Source organism: Periophthalmus magnuspinnatus, chromosome 21, assembly GCF_009829125.3.
Source record: "Periophthalmus magnuspinnatus isolate fPerMag1 chromosome 21, fPerMag1.2.pri, whole genome shotgun sequence".
In the NCBI taxonomy this organism is placed as follows: domain Eukaryota; kingdom Metazoa; phylum Chordata; class Actinopteri; order Gobiiformes; family Gobiidae; genus Periophthalmus; species Periophthalmus magnuspinnatus.
In genome coordinates, this window is record NC_047146.1 from 9,131,431 (window position 1) to 9,158,397 (window position 26,967).

Genomic DNA, 26,967 nt, shown 5'->3' on the forward strand with positions numbered 1-26,967 from the left:
TAAAGTACATTTTTAAACAGGTGCTTATATACTTTTACTTATGTAGATTTTCTCATGTGATACTTTTATAGCTTTATTTATTTTATTTTATTTTATTTTATTTTATTTTATTTTATTTTATTTTATTTTATTTTATTTTATTTTATTTTATTTTATTTTATTTTATTTTATTTTATTTTATTTTATTTTATTTTATTTTACTTTACTGCATAAAGTTATTTCCATTTTTAGACTGTATTTTACCTACAAGTATGTCATTATTCAGTGTGAGGTGCCATAGTGAACTAGTTCCAAAATAATGTTCTAAGATTTCCTCTTTGATTCCCTCTTAGCTGAAAGAAAAACATATACAAATAATAAAGTGTATGAAGTGTCTACCTCACAACACTTGAGTGAGGTTTGATCCAACGACCCCCCTGGTTGATGGGTGGATGCTCAACCCACGGAGAACCATCTGTCTCTGCAAATAGATTCAAAGATAATAAGCAGCGTGTTGAGTTGCATTTGAATATCCCCCCTGACCTCTTGTGTATAAATTGCCATTACTACTTTCTTTTCAGGCTTAAATTATGTAAGAAAATGAAACCTGCATATATCTTCACTGGGAGCGCTAATTATAATGACAAATTTTAAGGATAAACTGGAAAGGAATAACAACGTAGCTATTATACGTTTCACTTAAAGCCGAGTTGATTAAATGTTCTGCTAAAGCAAGCCCTCAGTGACCCGAAGAAGACGATTCTTCTGAGTTGTATAAAAAAGTCATCAACATTCCATTTAAGGATTTGATTGGCTAATTAAAATACATGCATAATTTAACATACTGACCCGGTCTCTTTGATCTGTCTTCATTAAATCAGAGCTGCCATTGTCTGCCAGTGTTCTGGTTTCTGCTTACAAGGCAAATTTAATGAAATACGCACATAGTTTCTGATAGTAAAAAGCACAAAAACAAACTGTCGAACTACTATTACAGAGATGACCTGTTCTCATGCCTGAACTAAAACAACAACAATTGGCAATATCTGTGTAATCCTTCAGTTCTCCAGGTACAATCTATCCATATTAAAAGAAAAATGTAATCTGTCAACTGGAGAAAAAGTTGTAGGAGCAAAACGTCTTCACAGAATGGCATTTTTTGACAGGACGCAACATGAAGTGGAGGTAAAGAGTGGAGAGAGACATTTAGCAGTTTGTTATAGTTGGGAATTTTGGTATGATTTTTCATATCACCTGATCTCAGTGTCTTTACAGTGGTGAGGGATGCTGAAGTGTGAGCTGTCTTGAGCCTAGATACAAACAATAGGCTCTCCACAGCAGCTGATTGATGACACACTCTCTCTTATGGCATTCCCTGAAAACAATATGACAGTCATTGTATTAACCACAGCCTCTGACGTCCACGATGTGTAACCAGAACTGTGAGTCTGCTCCAGTGCTTCTCCATTATCTCCTGATGCTTTTTAAGTGCGTCTATGGCAGTCATGTGAGGTCAGGAATGTACTACTACTATATCCTTTGGCAAGAACAAACACAAGCACATGCAGACTTGTGATCTGGACAAGCTCAAAGCTTAGTACAGCCTGTACATAGCACATTTAAAAGTGTTGCAATTTTGTGGTTCTCCTTTTTTTTTAGCAGTTATAATTGATTTGACCCCCTATGAGTCATTTCCAATTTTTTTCACTCCCACTTGCCATAGAATCAGGGTGAAAATTGAGAGTTATGAAGGATTTTCCTCATTTAATGCTCAGCACCTGATTTTGAGTAAAGGAACTTTGGAACTTTCAGCTCTTGACTTCAGAGGGTCTAACCCTTATACAGTTACTATGTTAACCACTCCCATTTTGAGACGGAGTGCACAAATACACACGGCTGTGGACGTGTCGAACAGGCATAGTCCAGCTGAGAGACATAGACATAGCTCTGGTGGGACATACCAGAGAGGTGTCCAGTAGGCATCCAGAATAAGATATTCACAGCAGCTGAGATAACAGAGTCACCTCAGCCGACTCCTCTGAACGTGGAAGAGCAGCGACTCTACTCCGAGGCCCTCTTTAGTCCTCACCATGTCTTTAAGGAAGTGCCCAGCCACCCTTCAAAGTTCACACAGGTGAGATGAGGAATGTAGATTGACCGGTAAATCAAGAACTTTGCCTTTCGACTCAGCTCTTTCTTTACCACAACAGTCCAATGCAGTGACCAAAGTTTATAAATCCAGGGCATATTGTCAGGTTTTGTAAAGTCTGGGCTCAGTCAAAGTCAGACTGCACAGCAACTTCAGGTTGTAGCCATTAGGCAGTCCCAGTTTAGTGTTCACCCTGAACTACTAGGTGGAGCCATTTGGCCAAGAAGGAAAGGGGTTGGACCATGAGAAGCTGTTTGTTGAAAGCCTCCGATGGACTATCAATGAGACTGGCATGTACCGGGGATTGCACTTGTTAAATATGCCAATGTCAAGAATGCGAAAGATACACTGGGTGCTATGAAAGGAGCGTCTTTGAATGGTCAAACCATTAGGGTAAAAGGTGCCCAAAAATCGGCCTAGAGGATGAGGTGGAGGATGTTTTGGATCTTACAGCAGAACATTGAATGAAATTACATCCTGAGGAGGTGATGGGTGGAGAGATGACGACGCTGGTAGGTTTTGTGAGAGGATAACCATTTATTGACTGTTGAGCCACATCTACCCCCGAGGCCGGCTTTGTCCTCTACGCCCTCTGTGCCCCAAGCACCAGAGCTGTGGAGGGGTTGTGATGATGTGGATCCTGGTGTCTTCTGTGTGAAGCTGTCGACTCCTGTGGAGCTACTAGGTCCTGTACCACCACCGGTGCCCACTCACTCAAAAACACTCCAACCTACATTGCCTTTCAAAGCAGGTCCAAGCAGCCAGCTGCGGCGTCACTGATTACAAACTTTCAAAATTTGTGCACATCACAATGTTGTTGTTGGGGCTTTCTGTAGGAAGCCAATATAAGTAGTATGAAGTCTTACATTAATCGTATTAAAGGGAGCCTCTTCTAATGTGTGTTTGGTGTTGTACGAAGCAGAAGATTGAATGAAGAAAATTTGAATAAAAAATTTTATTACAGGAATTAGTGCTGAGTGGTAACACATCTGCACATGTCCAACCAGAAAATTCTTATGAAAAACTTATGAAAACTTTGAGATTTTGTAGTGAAGTTGTCCTACCCGTCATATGCTCTTTAAGAACATTTTAAAGTTACTTTTTATGTCCTCATTTTAGGAGCAGAGAAGTCTTTCCTCAAACACCCTGCCATGTGCCGCGCACACAACTGTGACTATCTTCAGAATTTCCTACAAGACTTTCAACTTTCTACACAATAAGCCAATCCATTTATACAAACTGTACATGAAGAATAACTGTAATATTAAACTGTATTGTTTTAATTGTGAAACTTCAAAAGTTCTGTTAATTTTCTAGCATTTGAGAGTCAAGCTTAATTTCCAAGAATGAGGTTGTGTAGAATGAGGTTGCAAATATTTTGAATTCATCTGATTTCTGAATCAATTAGTTATTTCCAAATGAACATCTCCCTAATAATTCAAGTGTTAGTACCAGGTTAAACTAGATTTTTATGCTGGAGTGACCCGCCCATTCCTATCAGAAGATGATATATCAGATGATATTTTGTTGATTGTATTTTTCAGACACATTTCATGCCTGTTGTATAGTTGACCACAGCGAGGTGTTTTCACTGGTATTGATAAAATAGCACATTTAAGGATGTAAATGTTTGCATCATATTGTGTATGTATATCATGGTAAAATGTCTTAAAAGAAAAAAAAAAAAAGTTTACCATTTAATGAATAGTGGTCTGTTTTTTTTCTATTTTTCTAAGTGAGATTTAACGCTAACACTAAAACTGAAACACTGAAATGTTTTTTTATTTTTTATTTAACTGTCTAATAGTTCAAAACTAACTGTTAAATATCACTAATGCTATCACCTTTTTGAGAGTAGATTTCCTGGTTCCAAATAGATACTTAAAAAGAGTTTATACTAAGGAGTTGGAGCTGATTTGTGGAGGAGTTGATTCGACTGGATTAGCTGTGAATACTTGGAAGTATCAGATGTAGTAGTTACACAATATGATTACGCCTTACCCACCAAGGCCTGAATTCTTGTTTCCGTTGCCAAATATCTCTCAAGTGACCATCAGTAATTGGATTTTAGTCTCCCGGCTCCATTTTGATTTTATCTATGGGAAGCTGGGACCACTACCACTAAAGAGGAGACATGTCTCAGCTGATATGGTTAGATGAAAGGAGGTCTAGAAACAGGAAGTACTGAGGCACTATCTTGTGTTAGGTTTTCTGTTTCATAGTCAGTTATGTACATCATAGAAACATATAACACACTGCAGCATTTCAAAGTTCGAGATTCAGTCTGTTCCACCGCCAATCCTCTGTGTTAAATCCATGAGGTTTGAAGCTGAGTTCAGACTTTGGAGGAAGAAATTTCACTATTTTTATGTTGAAGTCTGAATTGTTTTATTTCTGTAAATCAATATTTTTTTGCAGTTTTTCATGAGACAAAATAAAATCGAATTGAAAATGGGATCAGTTTTTAAAAATGTTTGGTTACCCAGCCTTATTTGTAGCTAAGGGTAATTTGGAAGGTTACTTAAGTAAATAAGTATATAAATATAAGTCGATGCTGTATTCTCTTCCTAATCCTTTTGTGGCTGTAATCGGATTTAGCCTTGCATTATTTGTATTGTATTATTTGTTTTTAATGTGAGCTTGTGGCTGGTGTTTAGTTTGTCCCTTATAAAAACATCCATCCAAACATGAGCCTGGAGTTGATGTAGACTTTCAGTGCACTGACCACTGACCATGCTGCGACTAGCTTACAATTGTATTTGACAGACAAACAAACACTGTGTCTTGGACGTTATAACAGACGATACTGGGTCATCTCAGGCAAAGCAAAGCCAGAAGAAACCGTTACTCATCTTCCTACACATTCAAACTCCAATCACTCTTTTCATGTTGCTTTTATTGTCTTGACAAAATCCATCTATGAATAATGCAGCGACAAACAAAAAGATCATGTCAAGTAAATCCACAACATCAAGCGGCACAAGCTAATATCTGCTGTACTCCATCCTACGCAGTGAAATCTAAATAAGACACAAGCAGAGACCACTATTTCTCCTCCATATGCTTTTATAAACTATATTTTTGCTTTTGTAAAAAAATAATAATAAAATATAGTACTGCAACGCTTTGTTTTATAGATACAAAACATTGTCATTACATTCGTATTCAGTGTGATATGTGAGATTTGTACCATTTATCTCTGAACTGAGGAGTTCTGAAGAGTTTTACGCACTATAGCTTTACCGATGCAGGATAGATTCACAACTGATAAATGACCTCCAGCCACAAAGGGGCAGTAAAGAAGTCAATAATTAGTTTAGGTAATTTTGTCACATTTGTACAGCTGCAGTACGCCACTCCTGTCAATGCGAAATATTATACTGTAAAAGGAGAACTTAGACGAAATCAGACCAAATCGAGGCATCAACATTTAACTAAAATTTGAAGGATCCCAAACCCATAAAAAAAAGAAAGTCTGAGATGGTGCTATGCTGCATTTTGAGAGGACAATATTGACTGAGCGATGTTGGACCACCCTTCCTCGCCCGTGCCCTGTTGTTCATGTGCCAGTGTGTTTGGGAACGTAAAGATACTTCATTCTTTTACGGTTTGAATATCAGGTACTTCACGTGTTCTGTCCATGCCCATTCAGAACATGAACCACTTTCGGTTTTATCAGGAGTTTTCTGTGTTCATATTTCCTAGGTGTCCCTGAAATGAGTCCTTCAACAGATGACATACATATGGAATTCTGCCTATTAAAATTCTGATAAACCTCTACTGTATAAATGCACAGAACCGATCCATCCTCTTTCTTTGGAGAGGTCGCTTATACATCATTGTCATTTAAATCAAACCATGTGACTGCGGATAAGACCTAATTATGACAAATGACTGATGAAGGCATTATGGAGTCAGAATATTCCATGTTCATATCTTTGAGATCAATGCCAAAGAGCCTAAATTTGTGCTGCCGGTCTGTCTTATACCAGTATATCAACACATGTGTTTGGGGGAGGATGCTCTCATGAATAAATATGTTGTCTTTGCATGTCTGTGCCTACATAAACATTTTATCACCATCATTTTTTCTGGTCAAATGAGCATGCTGTGGCTGCATAGGTCTGATATATGCCTCATCTATTCAAATGGGTGAATTTATTAATATGTCCCAGAAAATAATGATTAAAAAAAAAATAAAAAATTGCCAGATTAAAGATGGCTAAATCTGAAAATGCATATTATTCAAATTATGAATGAAAAGCATCTAAGTATAAACCTACTAGCAATTTCAATACCAACCTTTTCTAAGACAGTGGAATTCCAGTCTAAAGTGATAGTTTCTCATAGTGTGTTGATTCTAGTATTTAGTCGTCATAATAATCAGCATTTGACATCACATAGAATAAAAGAAATATAACATTTACTTGATGCATTATTCACTAAAAACATTACTATGATTCTAGCCACAAGTGATTATAAATGGAGGGACTGAGGTCCATTTAAAAGGACATCAAGTGTTAAAATAATCTACAGTCAACACATGTCCAAAAATGAAGCTCTCACACCACTGGTCTTTTTGAAGGTTTCCTAAAGACCGACTTTTTCAATATGGCTTTAAACTCTGACTAAATTAATGAAACTGATCTATCTATGTGTGTAAACAGTATAATTTTTTGCTTAGTATGTGTTTTATTGGTGACATTTCTTTGATTTGTTAAGCACTTTGGTGCGACTTCTGTTGTTTTCAAAGTGCTATATAAATAACTTGGCGTGGCAGTGCTGTCTGTAACTAGTTGGCTATTGTCCCCATATAGCCCAGAGTGACCTGCTCCAGCATCAGCACAATTTGAATGAATACCTCTTGTTTATATGAATCTAAATTAATTATTGGGACCCCTTTTAACAACACAGTTTGCCAATAGAATTTTACAAATTATTCAAATAACAAGTTAACGAAAGTAATCAAAAGTGTAATCACCTTCTCGCCAGCTCAATATGGCTGCGTGTACTGATGTCCAATAACATAAAGATCCCATCACCGCATGACATCATTCCTGCAGGTCGGCACGGCAACCAGATCAATCAGCGCAAAAATTAACCTGAAGAGAATTTTCAATTTCACATTTGCTATATTGATTGGAAATCGAGCCAATTACGTCGGACAACATGAGATTGAATGCAAGGATCTATACAGCTATGTGCCCAGAAAACACATTCTATTATCATCGCTTGGTAACCACATTAGACATGATCAATCAGGGGATTAGTAACATTATGCTTTAGAGAACAGAAAGGGCACAAAATAACAGGGCTTGGACATTTGAACATCAAAGCAGCATGTGCATCACAACCCATTATGGGTTTGTTTGGGTTTGGCTCCACTAACCTGCCATTATAATCTTGTGGTTTATTTTGAAAACGAATATTGATTCTGGTTTATTTCTGCTGACAGACTTAAAATTTTGTGCCAGTTTTTGTTTCATGTGGACAGAGATATTAACCACAAACCAAATCAAATCTGCAATCTGACTACCTTAAAATTTACCTTAAAATTCTTAAGTGTCCTCCAACTCCAGCTAGTTTTATACTACAGATTCTGTAATGTTGTCGCGTGTCTGTGGGGATGGTGAGAATGCACTTTTGTTGTTGATTGCACTGTTTTTAATCTGCTTTTTCAGAGCTTATGAAACTAATCGTGACACACTGTGACACTGCAGTGGTTTTTACCATATGGTTTATGCAACTGTGAGTCAGCAGCATGGGCCGGGAGAGTAAGAAACATAAGAGAGGTAAAAGTAAGTGCTGTTTATAGATGCTTTTTATATGGCATTCTCCCTCTGACAGTAAAATGTGCCACTGCCATTGATATTATATTTAGATGATGCACTCATGGTTGTGATGTGTGTTATACAAAATGCTTTAGCTTAATCAATTCAAAAAAAATGAATCCCTTGTGTAAAAATACTCTAATTGCATGAGCCTACAGCCAAATTCCTACTTCAGTGCTCCAGTCGGAAACAAAAAGTCAAGCTTCAGTCTTTTAGATAACATGTGGGTATTTTTACATGAAAACAATCAGGTCTCAATGCACTCCATTTCCTTCTCAGCAACATAATACCAGCAAACAAGGAAGCATTCACATCCTTTGGGAGGACATCTGAGCCTTGTAAACCGGCATCCCAGTCTGCCACTTCTATTTAAACCATCACAGGAAACATGCGCACCCATAGTTGCCACTGAACTGAATCTATATTTCAGAGGTGATTTGGGGGACACATCATAATAGGCTGTTGCCTGATTTAACCCGTTGAAGCCCATGACAGTGAAGTCAAATCATTGGTGGTGGAGGCATAATTGATCTTGAGGGGGCATGGTAATTGACCTTGCCTGCGAGGACAGGGTGGTTTGGGTGCTGAGCCAGCAGGAGTGGGGATCTGAAGGAAATGCCACAGTGATAAGGATGAGTTTATGTGTGTGTGTGTGCGTGTGTGTGTGTGTGTGTGGGTGGGGTGTGGGGGTGTGTGTGTGGGTGGGTGTGTGTGTGTGTGTGGGGGGGGTGTGGGTGTGTGTGTGTGTGTGTGTGGGTGGGGGGGTGCGTGTGGGTGTGTGTGTACACACACACTCATATGTATGTAGGCCTGTTGTTCTTTCCACACAGGACTTTAACCTCATCCTTACACGTGGCCAGGAACAACGGAAGTGGTTGGAGAGACAGAGAGTCTCCACATCATCACCAGCATCACCAGAGGCTGCATCATTGCGCACTGTCAGGCTTTGACGTATCAACAAAATATCAAGCTATTTCTCTGGCCAGACTGATCTTCGTGGTCTTTCTATTTGGAAGCTATAACTAAACACAAATATTGAGCAGATATAAGCTACATAAAAATAAAAGTGTCAATTCAGTTTGGAAATAAGCGTATATTTTTAGATTTACCATCGGTACGTAGCGCATTTCTCTTAAGCACGAGATGTTGTGGTTGAGGTTTACATGAGGTAACAGCTGCTGCATTCAGGTGGCAGCGCTGCAGTCTGGATCAGGTGAACTGGCACAGAAGGACCGAGCACGTCCTGATCAAACATTTGACGCGTGTTATGTAGCCGAGGCTATTATAAAAAGCTGTCATCAGTCTGTGAAATGTGGTTAAACGTAGCCTATATTCTGTAAATGGACAAACATTCTGAATTTCTCCTATAATGGGAAACAAGTGACTGCACCGTACAGTGGCCAAATGTAGAGCCGATGCTTCTATAAATAAAATTGGCGTCCTGACTGACTACGCACAAACGAGTCGGAAGAGGGCAGTGATAGTAGGAGGAGGTTTCCTCTCGCTCTTTGCTGCTCCGCACAGGGCCGTCTCCTCTCCTCCCGTTTCCACCAATGAGCCCAATGAGCTGAGCGCGCACCGCCCACTGTCGGCGTGTGTATTTTTTCTGCTCCTTCTCTTCTCTTTTTTTCGTCTACACCAGTGCTGGATGTGTAGATCGTCACATGTTGTTCCCCTTCTTGGTTCGCACACTAGCAGACATGTGTTATTTATTGCTCAGCTGTGAAGACGGACGGACGCACTACCGGCTCTCGTAGAGGAGTAAAAGAACAACTCAACGAAACGGAGCGTTTTGTCCGAAAGTGAAAGACGAGAGAATGGCGAGTCCGCCAAACACGGGAGATCAGCCGATATTAGCCAGTAATACGAGCGCGAAGGTGAAGAAGTATGGCTATCTGAAGAAGCAGAAACACGGTCACAGGCGCTTTTTCGTTTTGAAGGAACAGAGCGACGGTTTCCCTGCGCGTCTGGAGTACTACGAGAGCGAGAAGAAATGGAAAAATAAGTCGACCGCAAAGAGAGTGATCCCGCTGGACTCCTGTCTGAATATCAACAAGAGAGCGGACGCCAAACACAAGTATCTCATTGCTCTTTACACCAAGGACGAGTATTTCGCTGTTGCTGCAGAGAACGAGCAGGAGCAGGAGAGCTGGTACCAGGTTTTGACAGATTTAATGTCAGAAGGAAAAGTCTATGACGGCTCCGCGTCAAACTCGGCGTCCTCGCTCGTGGGCTTTGACGAGGAGAGCTACGGCGTAATAACGCCGGTGTCTGCAGCCTATAAGGAGGTATGGCAAGTCAACTTAAAATCTAAAGGCTTGGGGCAGAGCAGAAATTTGACAGGGGTTTACAGACTGTGTTTGTCCAGTCGGACTATCAGCTTTGTGAAGCTCAACTCGGAGGTCGCCTCCGTCATTCTACAGCTCATGAATATTCGGAGGTGCGGCCACTCTGACAGCTTTTTCTTCATTGAGGTTGGTCGCTCTGCTGCCACGGGTCCCGGGGAGCTGTGGATGCAGGCAGATGACTCTGTGGTGGCGCAGAACATCCACGAAACTATTTTAGAAGCAATGAAAGCCATGAAGGAGCTGTCGGAATTCCGTCCGCGCAGCAAAAGCCAGTCATCCGGGACCAACCCCATCTCTGTGCCCACAAGGCGGCACCTGAACAACCCCCCTCCAAGCCAAACAGGGCTTCCCCGTCGGTCACGCACTGACAGCATGGCCGCCACTTCACCAGTGAGCAAATTCTCCTCGTGCAGAATACGCACAGCCAGCGAGGGCGATGGCACCATGACACGCCCCTTATCCGTGACGGGTAGCCCCTTAAGTCCCGGGGTACACCGGACGCTCTTGAGCAGGTCTCACACCATCTCAACACGCCCCACACGGACATTTGAGTCTTCTTCCCTCCAGCACAGTAAATCTATGTCAATGCCACTGTCTCACTCCCCACCCATGGGTGCCCCCAGCCTCGCGAGCCTGTCATCCTGTCCTGACAGCAGTGCGCCTCGCCCGTCCAGCTGCACTGCCTCTTTCTCAGGCTCTCCCAGTGACGCTGGCTTCATCTCCTGTGAGGAATATGGCTGTAGTCCTGCAGATATGAGGGACATCAGGTTACCCCTCTCTGTGCGCAGCAACACCCCTGAGTCTATCAGGGCAGACACACCCCCATCTCGGGATGGCAGTGAGCTGGACGGCTACATGGTGATGGAGAGGCAGAACCAGAATGGTTACAGACGAATCCCAGAACTGGACAAAAGTTACCGTAAACGCACTTATTCTCTTACCACCCCTCGCCAGCAGAGGGGTCCTCCACAAGTGTCCTCCGCCTCACTGGATGAGTACACTCTAATGAGGGCTACAAACACCAGTGGTAGTCAGGGCCCTCGCCGGTGCCACACGACGTCTCCTAAAGGGACTCATCCGGAGGACTACAGGCAAGGTCAAGTGACCACCGACAGCATCCCCGATGAGAACGGCTATATGCCCATGATGCCAGGTGTGGCACTGCATACCCCAAGGCCCAGGGAGGATTCCTACATGCCAATGAGCCCCATGTGTATCTCTGCACCAAAACAGATCATAAACCCACGCTCACACTCCTCGACTGTGCTGGCCTCACGCACTGACTCCCCTGGGAGTGTCTCACTGGAGGACAGTGGCTACATGCCCATGTGGTGTGGGGCCCGTATGTCTGTGGACAACACAGAAGCAAAGCTCTCAAATGGAGATTACCTGAACATGTCTCCAGTGGACTCGCTTGTGTCTTTTACCCCTCCAGATTACATCCTCAGCCCCACAGAGCCCCACCCACGACAGGCCTTCTCTCACAGCTCTCTGTCACACGCACTTAAGGGCCCACTGCAGAGGAAAGGCTCCACAGACTCAGACCAGTATGTGCTCATGTCCATACAGAAGCAGAGGATAGAAGAGGAGTCCAACCCCTGTCCTGCCTCTGTGGGAGAGTCAGTCACCACTGCATCTCCGAGCATGGCATCCTGTACACCGTTCAGAGTAGCTCGGGTTGAGGGGGGCCTGAGCTATAGGAACAGGGCGTGTCGGCCCACACGTCTGGCACTGGAGTCTCTTAGAACTTTACCCTGCATGAGCGAGCACCCCCTGCCCTCAGAGCCCCGCAGCCCCGGAGAGTACATCAACATTGATTTCAGCACTTCCACCCGTGAGTCGACTGCCCCCCAATCCTCTGATGGCGATATTAGCTCTCCAAAACACCGGCCTCAGACCTTGAGCTCCCCTCTCCTGCTCAGTGAACAGCAGGGGCTGAAAGAGGAGAGTAACCTGAGTGTAGAGACAGAGGCACAAGTGGGGTGTCCGCCAGCCCCGGTCAGGGACGATTACACAGAGATGACTTTTCCTCCTGTCTCCATACCTGCCCTTCCCACCAGCCCCACCACCTGTGTTCAGAGACTCAGTTTGGACAACCCTCTGGTGGAGGCGGTACCCCCAGGTCCAGTGAACTCTTTTCTCTCAGGTGCTCCATCTTTATCTGTGAACCTTTTAGACCCGCATAGAGGAGCCAAAGTGATCAGGGCAGACCCGCAAGGCCGGAGAAGGCACAGTTCTGAGACCTTCTCGTCCACCACCACTGTAGCACCCGTGTGCCCATCCTTTGCACCTGATATCAAGAGGCACAGCTCTGCTTCTGTTGAGAATGTATCTCACAGCGTTCATGCCTCGGATGGACCAGACATGGAGTATGGAAGCCCCATGTGCAGGGAGACCTCAGCTGGTTTTCAAAACGGACTAAACTACATTGCCTTAAACTTAATGGAGGGAAATCTTGGGGCATGTGATGGACTTCTAAGATTCAAGGCTGCATGTGGCTGCAAAGGAGGAATGAATGGATTCAACACTAGTCCCTATGCCAGCCTGGGATTCAAAGAAACCGCTACTGCTGTGAAAGGTGAGCATTTTCCTACAACTCAAGTATTCATTCATAAAATGAGTGGGGTAGAGGCCTGCCCGTGAAGTCAGGGCTACTATGCTCAGAGCAAAGAGATTTGGCAGGCTGCCTGTTGCCATGGTGATGCTAAACCAATTGTAATTTTACTCTAGTAATGATTGTTATCTGTTTTTATCTACTACTACTTAACAATGCACACATTTCTCAGTCTGCTATGTAGCGCTGACACGGCTTGTAATTGTAGTCTTTAAATTAAACATTTAAATCCATAAAACACTGTGGGAAGTGGGCTTGTTATGTTCAGGGTGTAGGCTGTTATGTTTAGATTAGTCACCGACTGTCACACCCCTGACACACAAAGCTCAAGGCTAAGGGGATATGTTTACTATTGCTAATGAGATTAAAGGAAGTTTGTTATTTGTCATCAGCAAACGGTCACTGTCAAGTCATCTGTTGATGATCCATACTTTTATTTTGAAATATGAGAGGTGGTTATCTTCTTTAGTTGAGGCTAGCTTGAGTATTGCTGCTGCTGCTTATTTGTATGAATGGTCTGCTCCAGTCTGCCCCTCGCTGACGCACTTTCACTACAACGTCAGTGTTTCAAAATCCTCTGATTCTAGCACAGTGACGCATGAAGCAACGTGGATAGGAGAAAATATCTTTATATGAATAAAAACTGCCTTTTTATTGGATGTTAATGTTTTATAAGACCCTTATAGCTGTGAATATTACCTTTGAGCTAGAGAGATAAGCAAAGGGGGCATGTCACAAGTTGCTATTGTTTGCAAAGAAAGGGTCCAAATGAGTCAGAGATCTCTGAAACATAAGATTTTAATTGCGGCTTGGTCATACGTTTGTGTCTTTGAATTGGCTCTTGTTGAATAGGCCTGGTGGTAACTAGCGCAACAGGGCATTTGGTGCAAAAGTGATAGAGTTCACCAGAAAAACAAATGAGTCAGTTGTTGTGCACCAATTGTCAGGTACTAGGTTTCAGGGCAGGAATGCAGGGCAGTGTGCAAAGGTTGTTGGGAGACATGAATGCTTATTTTGTTTGGTTTGTGTTGTGGGAGTTGGGAAAAGGTGGGGAGTTTTTGGAATTGTGATACAAATGATTCTACATGTTACAATATGCATGAATTTTCAGTATTAGACTAAACCAGGCCTAAACATGAGTAAGAGTTAACCAGGCCTAAGCGAAGTGTATCCAGGGCTGAACTGTGCCAAGGTATATTGTGTCATTACATTTGACTCCCAACATGTGGCATCTTTCCATCCATTGTCTCCTGACACCTATGTCCTTTCACCTTTTATGTTTTTTGAAAAGTAATATGCAAATTCCAAAGCTTGGTAGGACAAGTTCAACCAAAGCTATGAAAGGGGAGGAGGGTTAAATACAATGGTGTAAAAGGTTGAATGGTTTGTTTGGTTTTCCAGTAGCAACTAGTAAGAGAATGAGGAAGTAAGACATGAGAATGATTTGCCAATCTATATTATTATGTAAATTTTTTTTACAAAGTTGTGTGGCATTGTCATATTAATGTATAAGCAGTTGTTTAAGTAGTGGCAAAGAGTTGATGACTAATCATGGCTTGAGAAAAACATAACCCTAACAGTGGTATGACAGTGGTGCTGTGGGAATAGACTTAAACCAATTTAATTGGTAATATGCAAATTCACCTGCATATCCGCTTACCTCACTGTTCGTTTGTGACCAACAAATAAAGGTTAGTCCGTTAGATGACTGACAGGTGACAGACTGTTGTGTTTGTGCTTGGGATTGGCATGAAGAGTACTAGTGAAAGAGTCACTATGGAGGGAGGGGGTTGTTATTTGGTCTGCACTGCACACTTTCTGTCATGACTCCCAGTGTCAGCTTTGTGAACTAGTAACATTTAAGAAACAGTGAGAACAGAGAGAAGACATCTACTAGAATATGGTCAGATGGTAGATTTATGTGTCTAATTTTTACATTATTAATAATACTTCATGAAGTAAATATCTCTGTTAATACCATATATTTTTACCATATATAATGTGTTGCTCTCTGATGCTGTAATAATCCCATGAACCCAAACTCGATTTACTCCGTCAGTGGATGTTGTTTACACACCTAGAAAGAACCTCCCCCCTTTTTCTTAAGCCCACCCCATCACATTTCCTTCACGTATATGCACGGGTCTCAGCAGATGGTGAAGAGAGGGGGAGAGAGAGTCAGAGGGTTTTTGCACCTGCCTTGCCAAGCACTGCTCACTGGTTATCTGGCCCTTCACTGACAATACGCTAATGACTGGCCACCATCTGCCACAACAACAACACGAGAGAAGGTTGGGGGCGTGGCCAAGCAGCCTTTTATATTCCAAGAAACCCTAAACCCCTCCCCCCTCCTTCAGTTCTCCAGGCCCTGGTTTCTGTTTTTCAGAAATCATGTGATTTTTGCCCCCTGCTCTCAAACACACACACTCTGACTCTGTTTTGTGACCTTAGTGCAATGTCCCTGTCAAGGATCGCTATAGGTAATAAAATGCTAGTAAGATGCTAATTTGTTATTTCTGATTTGTCACACTTGCAATAACAACCAGTCCTGAAGAAGACTCAAAATGAATCTTAAGTGCTGTTAAGTGGTGTTTGCTTATTCATATTCATAACAAAAAACAATCATTTTGTCTTTGGCTCAGTACATTACATACAATAAAATCAAACCCAACTATAACATTTTCCAAAAATATTAAGAAATACAGTACTTGGTTAGGTGTTGTTTTTTCACCTCTGTATCCCATGTTCATATGTAGCTCATCTATATCTTAATGTCAGTGCATGTTTACTTGCATCGTTTTGTCAAATTCAGCATCCACCTCTCACCTGTTTAATACCCCTCCCCTCTTCACTAGACACACATACAGCAGCTCCTATCTGATACATAACTCTTGTGCGAAGTAGGACAGGATGTTCCAGCTCTAGATAACAACAAAGTCAAACCTAGCGTATCCCTAATTTAGCTTAGAGGTAAAACGGATTACATTCACTTCGGGATTAAGACATTGTTCAGTAGCTTGTTTTGTCTGTAGGGTAGAAGACAGGCTGTAGTGTGTGTAGCGTACTCAGTGTAGTGTGTTTAAATACACAGAGACACACCTCAGAGGCTCAGGTGGCTCCTCCGTGTTCCCATTCATAAGCTGTCAAAACTTTATGCTGTATTTGCTTTGTGCTGCTTCCCCAAGGCGTTGCTGCGTGGGAATTGTCATAGAGTGGAAATACATTAGGCAACTGTTGACTTACAGTAGCAGTAGCTATGTGGCAATAGCTTGTAATGTTGTGCAATTTGTAGTTTATCATACCACGTATACGACATATGATAGTGTTCAAATCCATAATGGGATTCTGTTTGCAGTTCTTAGCTCTACTCAAGCGGACATAATAGTGTTTACTAAATTGACTTTTTTTTTTAATTAGCTAACATATTTTACAGTTTTATTTGCAGTAGAAAGCGAGTAATATAACATTAAAAAGATAACAAAGATTCTATACTAGGCTGGTGGTAAAAACCCAAGTTGTTTTTGTTTTGGTGGTCGAGGTCAGAGGTCGGGAGTTAGTCACTCCCTGGTCGAATGGCGTAGCTCAGGGAGGAGCCACAGGGGACCAGGAATGTAAACAGGTCAGATCTTTTACTTCAGCTATAGAAGGCAAGGGGACACGGGGGCTGCTACTAACATTAGCTTATTTGCCAACCAATTTAAAGAATATAAAAAACAATGGCTGGGTGATTAATTTCCCTGGCTGCTAGTGCTATTTAAAAACAGCTGGAGTGGTTTCCCTCCAAAGGGGCCATTTATTTAGCCTCGACAACAAGAACTACTCGAGCAGACAAGGCATATTAGTAGACGTAGGGATGTTTACTCTGCTCTTCCAGCTTTGGAGATGGAGCCTTGCTAATACACCTCTTTGTGTGTGTGTCATAGACCTGAATGGAACACGGCTAATTTTAGCTTGTGAGAACTAAATAAATAATGAAGACAGGCTTGGTGTGTTTGTGTGAGTTTGGATAGGGGGCACCCATGTGTAATCGAGGAGGGGAGGGGGCTTTAGAGAGAGGGAGTGGAAGGAGCCATTGAGTTCACTCCCTGTCAGATCTCTGTCCCGTCCTCTCAATAACACCCCCCTTTACCCACCTAAAATCTTTCTGCCCTCCCACATGCTTTCTTCCGATACGCATCTGTTTCAATAGCGATGTAGGGGTGATTGGCTGGCCCCCGTGCTTGGTCATTCAAATTAAAATGGTCAAAATTAGATCTAAATCAAAATATAAGAAGACTAAAGCAGGTCTTAATAAAACTTTTGGCACCACTGTATAATAACTACACTTTAATTAGCTTTAAAAGAGCACGGATTTATGATTTAGGGTTAAATCAAATAGATAGGGTTAGGTAAGGTATATGTTTTGCTCCAGATTAATGTAGGGTTGTGTAAGGTACGGTGTCTGATGTAATGATATAAAAAAAAACATGTCAGAATATTGCTCAACTCTGTACCCCTATGTATTCTATATCGTTGTTGTTGTATCTCCACCTGGTTGCTAATCAGTAAGTGATTCAGCCTGCTTCTCGGTACATCTCAGTCATTCTCACCCAAGTGTCTGCCTCCATGGTCCCCCCCCCCCCCCCCCCCCCCCCCCCACACACACACACATACACGCTCACACGCATACATAGACCCTGAGTCCCATGACCTCACTGCATTCCCGGTGCTGCCTGTCAGGTTGATTCTGTTACTGTGCTTTTCCACCACACTCCTCCCACCCAACTGTTTCTATTTTGTCCTGTGCCATGTAGATCCTTCTCCGGTGGTCCTAAATGTGGGTCTTGTACAGTAATTTTGAGTTAGGTTGTGTAGTTGAATCCTTACAAATACTACTTATGCCGTATCGATAATACTGCCACTAAATTGTACCTTTTGGTTGTGCTGGGCAAAATGATGATAACAAGTAAATTATGATCTCATCCCTTTTACACTTTGCTATTTTAGTGTATTTTAGTGACTTTTTTTGTACCCATTTCTCCTATTGGTCCGCCTCTGTAAGGTTCTGAGTGAGTGACACTGGATGCAGCCAATCACAGTGAAGTGTGAACCTCAGATGACTTTGTTTACCTCTTATAGGCAATGAAAATATATAAAGTGTGCATGAATATGAATTAAAATCATGATATTAATTTCCTGCCATATTGTCAATACAGAAAGTAATTTGGGAAAGTTTTTATTCCAGATGATTTAGTTAACACATCAACACTACTTCTACTGCTACTACTACTACAGCTACTACTAGTTACCAGCAATACTTCTGCTACTACTAACACTACACTTTTCATTTTAAGATTTAACAGTTAACTCTTTGCTCTTTGCTTTGGACATCAGTTCTTAACTTGCTAATTGTTTATAAACTAGGTTTCAGTTTCTTCCGCGGTGAGTGAGTGGGGCGGGCACCAAGAACAGACGTGCATTTGTTGGTGTTTGGTGGGAGTCGCTGAGGAGGGATACAACAGCGCGCCTTGTGAATGGGTGGTTTGTTGTAGAGAATGGCCATCGCATCCAGCTTTGTGAAAACAGCTCTTGTGTTGGCTAACGGAGAAAGATGAGGAGACCGGATCGCACTGGGGGAATAGAGAAATGCAGGCCCTATGTGTGACACTTCCGCTCCCATTTGATCGCCGCATGCAAATGAAACCGCACAAACAAGTACACAGGGTCAGAAGTCAGAGCCGCTTTCCACTGGGGGAAAAGGCAGCACTTTGAAGAGTCTGGGTTGGTGGTAGCGGAGGGAGGTTAGGGCAGCACAATATGAGAAAACACATCAACAACATGGCAACAGTGTTATTATTATGTTTTGATATTCAGATGAATGCTGCAAGATTTTATTACCCCAGAAATTGTGATTCTGTGATCTGGTTGAATTGAAATTTTGATTTGATTGCAGCCTTAGTTTGGATCCACAGTTGACAAAAGTAATTCCACATATGCATAACATTGTCCAGTAGTACGCCCAAGTTACACAAGAGAAACAACAACATACAAACATACAAACATTGAATTCCAACAATGGCTGTATTATTACAACTTTATTGACAAAGGCATCTTTTTGTTATGAAATATGGCAGTGCAAAACTCCTCCAGTACATCATGCAACCCTAATGGAAATGGGCAGCTATAGTAGTATGTTTGTGTGCAAAACATGTGACAGTTTGGTGTAGTGTTTTGGTGGTTAGTGGGGCTACCTGCATTGGGAGGGAGGCTGTTGTCACTAGAGACCGCTCAGTGTCAGCTGCACAGTGCTGCTAAATGTCAGTGTGTTTATGTCCCGCTGTGAGAGCACCTGCTGTACCAGAGCCTATGTACGAGGCGCGCAGGAGGGACACACAAACAGTGGAGGAGCGCCACCTTAATGACAACTCCTACTCGTAGTGAAGGGGGAGGGGCCTGTGCTGTTGAGTCTTGGACACAAACAGGTTAAGGAAGGAAGGAACAGCTTCCACGTATTTTATAGTAGCAAAAGTCGTTCGGGATAGGCCTGAACTGCATATATGGATAAAGGGCTTTCCAAGATAATATACTCATACAATTTAACTCAGTTTAACATGTTTTCAATCAAAAGTTGTTAATATTTTCCCTTAACATTAGAAGTACTATACTGATTAAATGCTCCAAATTTGTGTTAATGGGTTTCAATTAGCTAAAATTAACAAAAGTAAAATCATAAATTAAAATAAATAAATAAAGGGCAAAGACACTATGTACTAATTTCAAATATGACCATGCAAAAATCAATGTTGATCGTTGTATGAAATAACGCCAATAACGTATGTTTCCCTTCTTATTTTTTAGAATGAAAATGGAGGGTCACCCCACGCCCCTGCTCTCCTTGTTACCACAAAGACAGCTGGACCATGTGCTGCAGCCCAAGTCCTTTGACCTTTGACCTTTCAGCCGCCTTTGAGGGTCATGGGGACGGCCATCGTCATGACAACACGGACACTTGACCCTTTCCCCAAATGTTTCCCTCTGTTTTTCTCTGCACCAAAACATTGAGGCACCATCTCTGCTGCTGTTATAGAATACTTAACAAGGACTGAAAAGGACTTGGGAACTAGAGTATTTATATCTGTTCTTAGACTTGCAAACCTCTCTGCAGTATACAATGTTATTTACCATTGTATGTTCACTTTTAACTGGTTGGTAGCCAGAAGACCCTTGCATGAAAATCTGTGAATCAAACCTGGAGAACACATGCAAAAAATGCATACAGATTCCATATATTTATTTATTTATCCAGTATGTATGCCTCTGAAGAATGTGTGAATTTCTAAAGAGATTATTCTGCAAAAATGGCATTTATGAAGATTTTAAGATCAGTTTTGCTTAAAGAAAACCTACCTCACCATTTGCCAGGTTGGTACCAGTTCACACAGACAAAATTATAATGAATATTATATTATCATATTTATTTTCAGAAGTGAATGTTTTTAACTTACCAGTCCAAAGCCTTACCCATCCACCAGGGCTCTTCTAGTGGATATGTTTTTAGTTTGGACCTATAAGCACTCAGTATATCAAAGATCACTTAAGACTGAATGTTCGCCACAGTAGAATGAGATTTATTTTGTTTTCATTTGAACAGTAAAATGTATCCAGAGCAGAGTAATATATTTATTCAGACGACTGCAACAGAATAGGAAGTGCTGATTCACACGCACTTGGATGGAGAGGATTAGGCTGCGTTGTATGTCACAGGCTACCCTAGCGTGTCCTGGGTTGACCCTGGATTCACATGCGGCCTAACTGGTCTCCCATCTCTGCCCCTTCAGCACTCTCACTCTTGTGCCCGCCTCTGCACGGGACAGGAACAAACAGGAACACTCATTAGTAGTTAATGAACGACTAATACAGACTGGTCCTCGTCTCACAGCGAAGCCCACCAGATGATGGCTGATGCAGGTGAAGGCGGGGCCTATTAGTGCGGTCAGGGCAGGACACTTACCATTCGACTGAGCCACTCCTGTAGCTAAGAGGCCGCAAGACAGACCAGGCGCACCACCGCTAATGCACGGTCTTGCACTTACCAAGTTTCTCGATTGTAACACAAGACACGTTGAATGTAATATTTGTTCCAAGCCTGGGAACACGCGTCAACGGATACCACCACCACAAGTTCCACTAAGCACGAAGGTAGAATCTATAACAGATACAATTATTCTCCATCATTTGCAAAGAGAGACATACCAGGGGACACATCTTAATTTATCTGAATTCACTGGTACTTAACCTTCGCCTATATATTGTACATAGTGTGAGAATTTCATTGCTGCAAAAGCGATGTTAAGTTAATAAGTTATGTTGTTTGTTTTGTATATATCCTTGTATGTGTTTGAGTGAACTTTCTGACAACAAAAGCACTAATTGTTAAGTTATATGCTAACCTGAATGGTTTGGCTCTGATTTTTTAAAAACTCTTGTGAAACAAATGCCACTATGAGGACATTTTCTATTGCGGTTCTAAAAACGACTTTCAGATAAATTCTTGTTACTTGACACAATTAATTGTTATAGGTACAACACAAATGGCATATATGCAATATTTACACTTTTTTGAAGATTAGTTTACAAAGACATACCAAATGTATAACTATAGTTCATAATATTTGTTAAAATCAAATTATTGCTGTTTGTACATTTCTTCTCTGAAATTGACATTTTGTTTGTTTTTGCTAATTAAGCCTATTGGTGTTTTACGCAGTGTTTTTTGCATTTGGATAATGTTTTTATTCGGAATCTAAAAGGTTACAGTATGGGCTTCTCTTGTTGTGTTTTCTCATTGTAAATATTTCATATGGATTGAATATTGTGATGCTACTAAGAGATGATCATTTTAACTTAATTCATTGCTTTAGATTGTACCAAGTCTTTATAGACACATGCAATAAATAATGTTATTTAAGAAATCGTATCTGGGTGTTTGCCCTTCTTTTTGCTCTGTGTAAATTCTTTATCAGAGATTCACCAAGCGTTTCATGTCTTGTTAGTAAAGGCGACAGCAGATGTTTTAAAGCCACACTCCTCCCTTTTGAGAAATTACACAAGGCGGGTGTAGGCATATATAAGCTAGCGGTGCCTGCAGCATTAGCATTGTTATTGTTTTTCTACTAGGCTTCAAGGCCCCACCCCCTGCAATAGTAATTAGACCAGCGTGTTGAAACAGTCCCCCAAACAAATGGGTTGGGGAGGGAGCAACATTGATAGGATTATAATTTTGCACCCTTAGCCATATGCTGTCAGATTATTCATTCTCACAAGCCTGTTAATTAAAATGGTAATTAATGCTGTGAAATAGGTCTAATTGTCTGGGTCAGTCTGTTTAGCTTTGTGTGCTACATGTTTGAACTCCAGACGCAAGGAGAAAAGGGGGTAGTGAGTAGGGGACAGGGAGATGGGGAGAGGAACAGCTGTAAGAATAGGACACTTCACACACGCTTTAAAGACCATGATGATGGATGAGCTAGCCTCAAGCTGATATACGTCTACATCGTTTTGATCCTTTGTCTACTCGAGACATTAAGTAAAAGTAATCATCATTTTAGTCAATATTAATTATGTGATACAAAGTGGGTAATTTGGTCCATGCATAGAAAATCAGAAATAGCACATGAATAATGTAAGCTACTACTACTACTACTACTACTATTACTACTACTACTACTACTACTACTACTACTACTACTACCACTACTACTACTACTACTACTACTACTACTACTACTACTACTATCACTACTACCACTACTATTACTATCACTACTACCACTACTACTACTACCATTACCACTTCTATTGTCACAAGCAGCGACTATTATTCCCGCTGGTTAGACCAAAAATATTACTACTACTTTTTGTTCGTGCTACGCCTATCCTATGTCTATATACACAACATACTCTTCAAACACTGTGTCACTGCTGGGTTATTACAAAACCCATAATAAGCTACTTCTCTTACTACATTGCTAATAATACCACAAGGTATTTGTTTATAGATACACCTTGTACTTTTGGAGGGTGGGTCACCTGCTTGTCTCCATGAGGTGAGGTGAGATGCTTCACCTTGAATGTTCCACACAATGTTATTTAACTTATATCTGACATTTATTCATTTATAGGTGTTCATATATTGCAAAAATGTTATTCTTACTAAGCTTCTCTATAGAGCTGACCTGTAACTTAGCCTGGTGGAGTCCTCTGCTTGTCTCCATGAGGTGAGATGCTTCACCTTGAATGTTCCACACAATGTCATTTAAATTATATATCTTGCATTTATTCATTTAAAGGCTTATTCATCTAAGCTTTTCCATAGATCTGACCTGTAACTTAGTCCAGTAGAGTCCCCTGCTTATCTCCGTGGTGATATAAATGTTTATTGCCGTACTTTGAAACATTCCAGGCAAAGCAATAACTCTCTCCAGGAAGACAAGCCGGTGACAGAGCCTCCACTGGAAAGGTTCCATAGTACACCTTTAAATCTACCATCACTCCCTCCACTGTTATGGCACCACTCAAGCCTGCAGATAGATGGTAGACAGAGCTGTAATGAGAGGATGATGTTTGATGGAGAAAGAGAACAGTGCTGTCGCTTTGTCCCACCGCAGCCAAGAGTCTAATGAGACAGACAGAGCCGTCCTACAGAGTGTGAGCAGTGATACAGTCTGCACGAAGCACATCTCCTCGGCTACTGCTAATTATACCGCCTCATTTGTCTCATTAACCGGCAGAGAATGGGTAAAGATTATACTATGGACTATCAGGAGTTTAGAAGCAATCTATATTAATGACCGTTACCATTACCACCAGCTTTTACTCCATTTCTTTCTTTCTTTTTTTGTTCATTTCCACAAATTTTGTCTTGTTACCAAGTTTATAATATTTATTTATTTTACCTAACTTCAGAAGTGGGTGCACATTACATTTACTTAAGAAATTACACTTCCCAGAGTTGTTTTCAGACACTGTGTTTTTACTCCTACTTGAATAATACACAGTGTCAGTGTTTTGGTTTCGCTTTCCACTGTGACAAAACTTTTATGTTGACAATAATAAATGATTTGAAGATATGTGTTTCCTTGTTTTTTCTTATTTTTGTGGCCAGATTTAGTTAAGTATTTCCAATTACAATAACCTCAAATAAAAAAAAACATCGAGACAGTAGCTCAGTTGGTGTTTGTCCACTGACCTGAAGGTTGGCTCTTGACGTAAACTTCATCGGTTGAGTGGTCAAATCAACTGACCCACAGGTTGACGGTGCGATTTCACCTCCTACAGATGAATGCGTTGTGTTTTTGGACAACCTGCCTCGCCCTTAGTGTCTACGTACACTGGTGTGTGAATGTGCGTGTGAAGGGATGAGTGGTTTCATCATGTAAAATGTGCCTTGAAGGAAGCGCTATATAAATATTTAAAAATCAGATGTTACTCTTACTTGAGTGGGTGTTTCCTCAAACACTTTTTACTTACTTTGTACCTCAACTTGAGTATATTTTTGGCTCTGCTTAACGATATTTCCTATACCATGTAAACCTATACCTCTGCTCTGTCTGTATCTGTGGCGTCAGCTGCCCGTGCAACAGCAGACCGGGGTAAAGTAGCCCTGGCCCTGGGGAATCATGGTCCGTATGTCCAGAGACCTGCACAAGCTCCAGAGGAAATGGATGCTTCCGGAAAAGCTGTTTGGGACACTCATACCACTACATTAGCAGTTTGGTGTGTCTGTCTCTCTCTCTCTCTGTGTGTGTGTGTTTGCCCAACCAACAATATTGAATCTAGTGGAAGCAGAGCCAGGCCTGGTATACTGTGCGCAAACATATTCAATCGAAATTTGAAGTAAAAGATTATTTAAATAATTTATGCTCCGCAGGGTACGTTGGTACAGTGTCACCTTTAAATGTCATAGTCTGCATAACTGATAGGGCTGGGATAGAACACTCTCACCTGATTAAATGCCTTGGTTAAGTGGATACTTCAGATTTTTTTTCACATAAAGAAGAATTGTGCAGGAAAGAGAAGCCTATAGTACATTAAAAATACATGTAAAAAAGACCTCTGAAAATGCACCAGACTGTTATTAAAATGGGAACGGTTTGGGGTGCAGTCATACTTTTGCTAACACCAAAATTGGGACAAAACCTAGAACTAAACTTGGACTAAACCAGGTCTAGAACAGGACCAAACCAAGTCTAAGTCAGAACTAAACTGAGCTCAAACCAGGACCAAATCTGGATGTGAGTTTGAACAGCCATGTTTAAGTTCAGGAGGGCTTCTTTTTGTTTATCATTTATTTGAGTTTTTAGCTAAAATCTTGTGCCCATTTCTAAAAATACAAATGCTAATATATTTGTGATCTCAAGGACAATGTGGTAAAATTCTTCAACTCAGACGTCTGCAATTCTGTCCCTTTTTAATTGGATCTATCTGCATTGTGGACAGCTCTGAAGTGCTGACCACTCACGAAGCAGGATTTTTTGCTCATTAAATCCTAAAGATGCACCAAACCATACTTCATAAAGTCTACAGAAGGTATTCAGGAACAAAACAGGTAGAATCCTATAATTATTTCCCCCTAAAATAGTTTCGTGTTGGTATTTCTTCCTCTATCGTCATGCAGTAAACACACTTTATACTTCAAATGTGCTCCACTATGGCACGGCCTGGCGTCATCCATATTCTCATTTTGTGATAGGGATGCAAATTGTGCAGTGGTATCTTGTTTTCATATTTGCCGATACTGTGCAGACGTGTGTACCCAACCTTCAGCTTCTCTCCTCTCTACTTCTGTGTAACTAATCTTTCTCCAATTGTGGTGATCTATTGAAATCACACTTCCTTTTGGATGAGACGGTGGCTTATCTCTCACTCTCTCTCTCGCCTCGCTGCTCTGTACAGTTGAATGGCAGGTGTTGTGTCATCTTTTCAGCGTTGCGTAATCGTCCCGTGAAAGTACAGTAAACAAAGGTAGGTTTCCTCTTTTAGGAGAAATATGAGAAGGAGGAAACTGTGACTTCTCATTTTCTTTTACAGGTGGGAGAAGTATTCAGACTGACGTGGTTCCAGGTACACGTACTCCAAAGTATATAGTATTATCCGTATAACGTCGTGATGTAAATTATTGTAGTCAAAGTTTTGCAAATGAATGAAGATCTGCTCCTGCTGCTGCTTCTCTTAGCTCTACTATTATAATTACTACTCATTCCAAACTAATAGCAGTACTTATTTTGTTTACTAGGATTTCCTACTACTACTACTCTTCATACTGTACATTCTCAACAACCACTTACCACAAGCTAACTGTTGCTAGCTTATCAGGATCTTCTTGTACTTTTGCTTGTTTACTACTACTCGTGTTACTACTACAGCTTTATTATAACTGTATAGTGTATTATAAACATCCTCTTCAACTAAACAAAAAAATACCTTCATCAATCCCACCCACATATTATGTTTCTTACTTTTTATTCATACACGTCCCTATTATTGAAATATATATCTCCAAAGGGTACACTTGTTTACGGAAATGCTGCAACTACAATAGATAAAATTTAAAATCTGACTGGTTTCCACTTCATTTGTTCTCTGCTTCGAAAACACACCCGGGCCAAGTTTAATCCTGTTTGATTTAAGCATTTGGAAAGGTCACGGCTCTGTTTTACTCCTGTTTCCCAGAAAAAAAGAAGTCTTGAGAAATGAGTCAGTGTTTGCTCGCTGAGGTCTGACCCAGCATGTATTTTACAAGAATGTGTAAGTATCAGGGGTGGCTCATCACTGTGTCTCTGTATGTGCGATTAAACGGAAAGTCGTATGATTATACCCAGTAGAAATCCCTTGGTGCTTTCCAGGTAACTTTCCGATCTTCCCACGCCTTTCAAATGTATAGTTTTCTCTCAGTGCTTGCTTCCACTGTACCTGGCCAAACAACAGGTGATCAACAACCCAGTTTGCTCATTGGCTACTGTCTGGCCACACCCTCTTTTCCCATGTTTGATAACAGGTCCCAAGAAC

At 41.2% G+C, this 26,967-nt stretch overlaps 1 protein-coding gene across 1 annotated transcript; it reads left to right on the forward strand.

Moving 5' to 3' along the window:
* The first annotated feature begins 9,514 nt into the window (after nucleotides 1-9,514).
* On the forward strand, nucleotides 9,515-21,872 carry irs2b (insulin receptor substrate 2b). Its single transcript, XM_033986353.2, has 2 exons — nucleotides 9,515-12,885; nucleotides 19,759-21,872. The coding sequence occupies exons 1-2, from the start codon at nucleotides 9,777-9,779 to the stop codon at nucleotides 19,761-19,763; spliced, it is 3,114 nt and encodes a 1,037-aa protein (XP_033842244.1). The 5' UTR covers nucleotides 9,515-9,776; the 3' UTR covers nucleotides 19,764-21,872.
* Nucleotides 21,873-26,967: the final 5,095 nt, after the last annotated feature.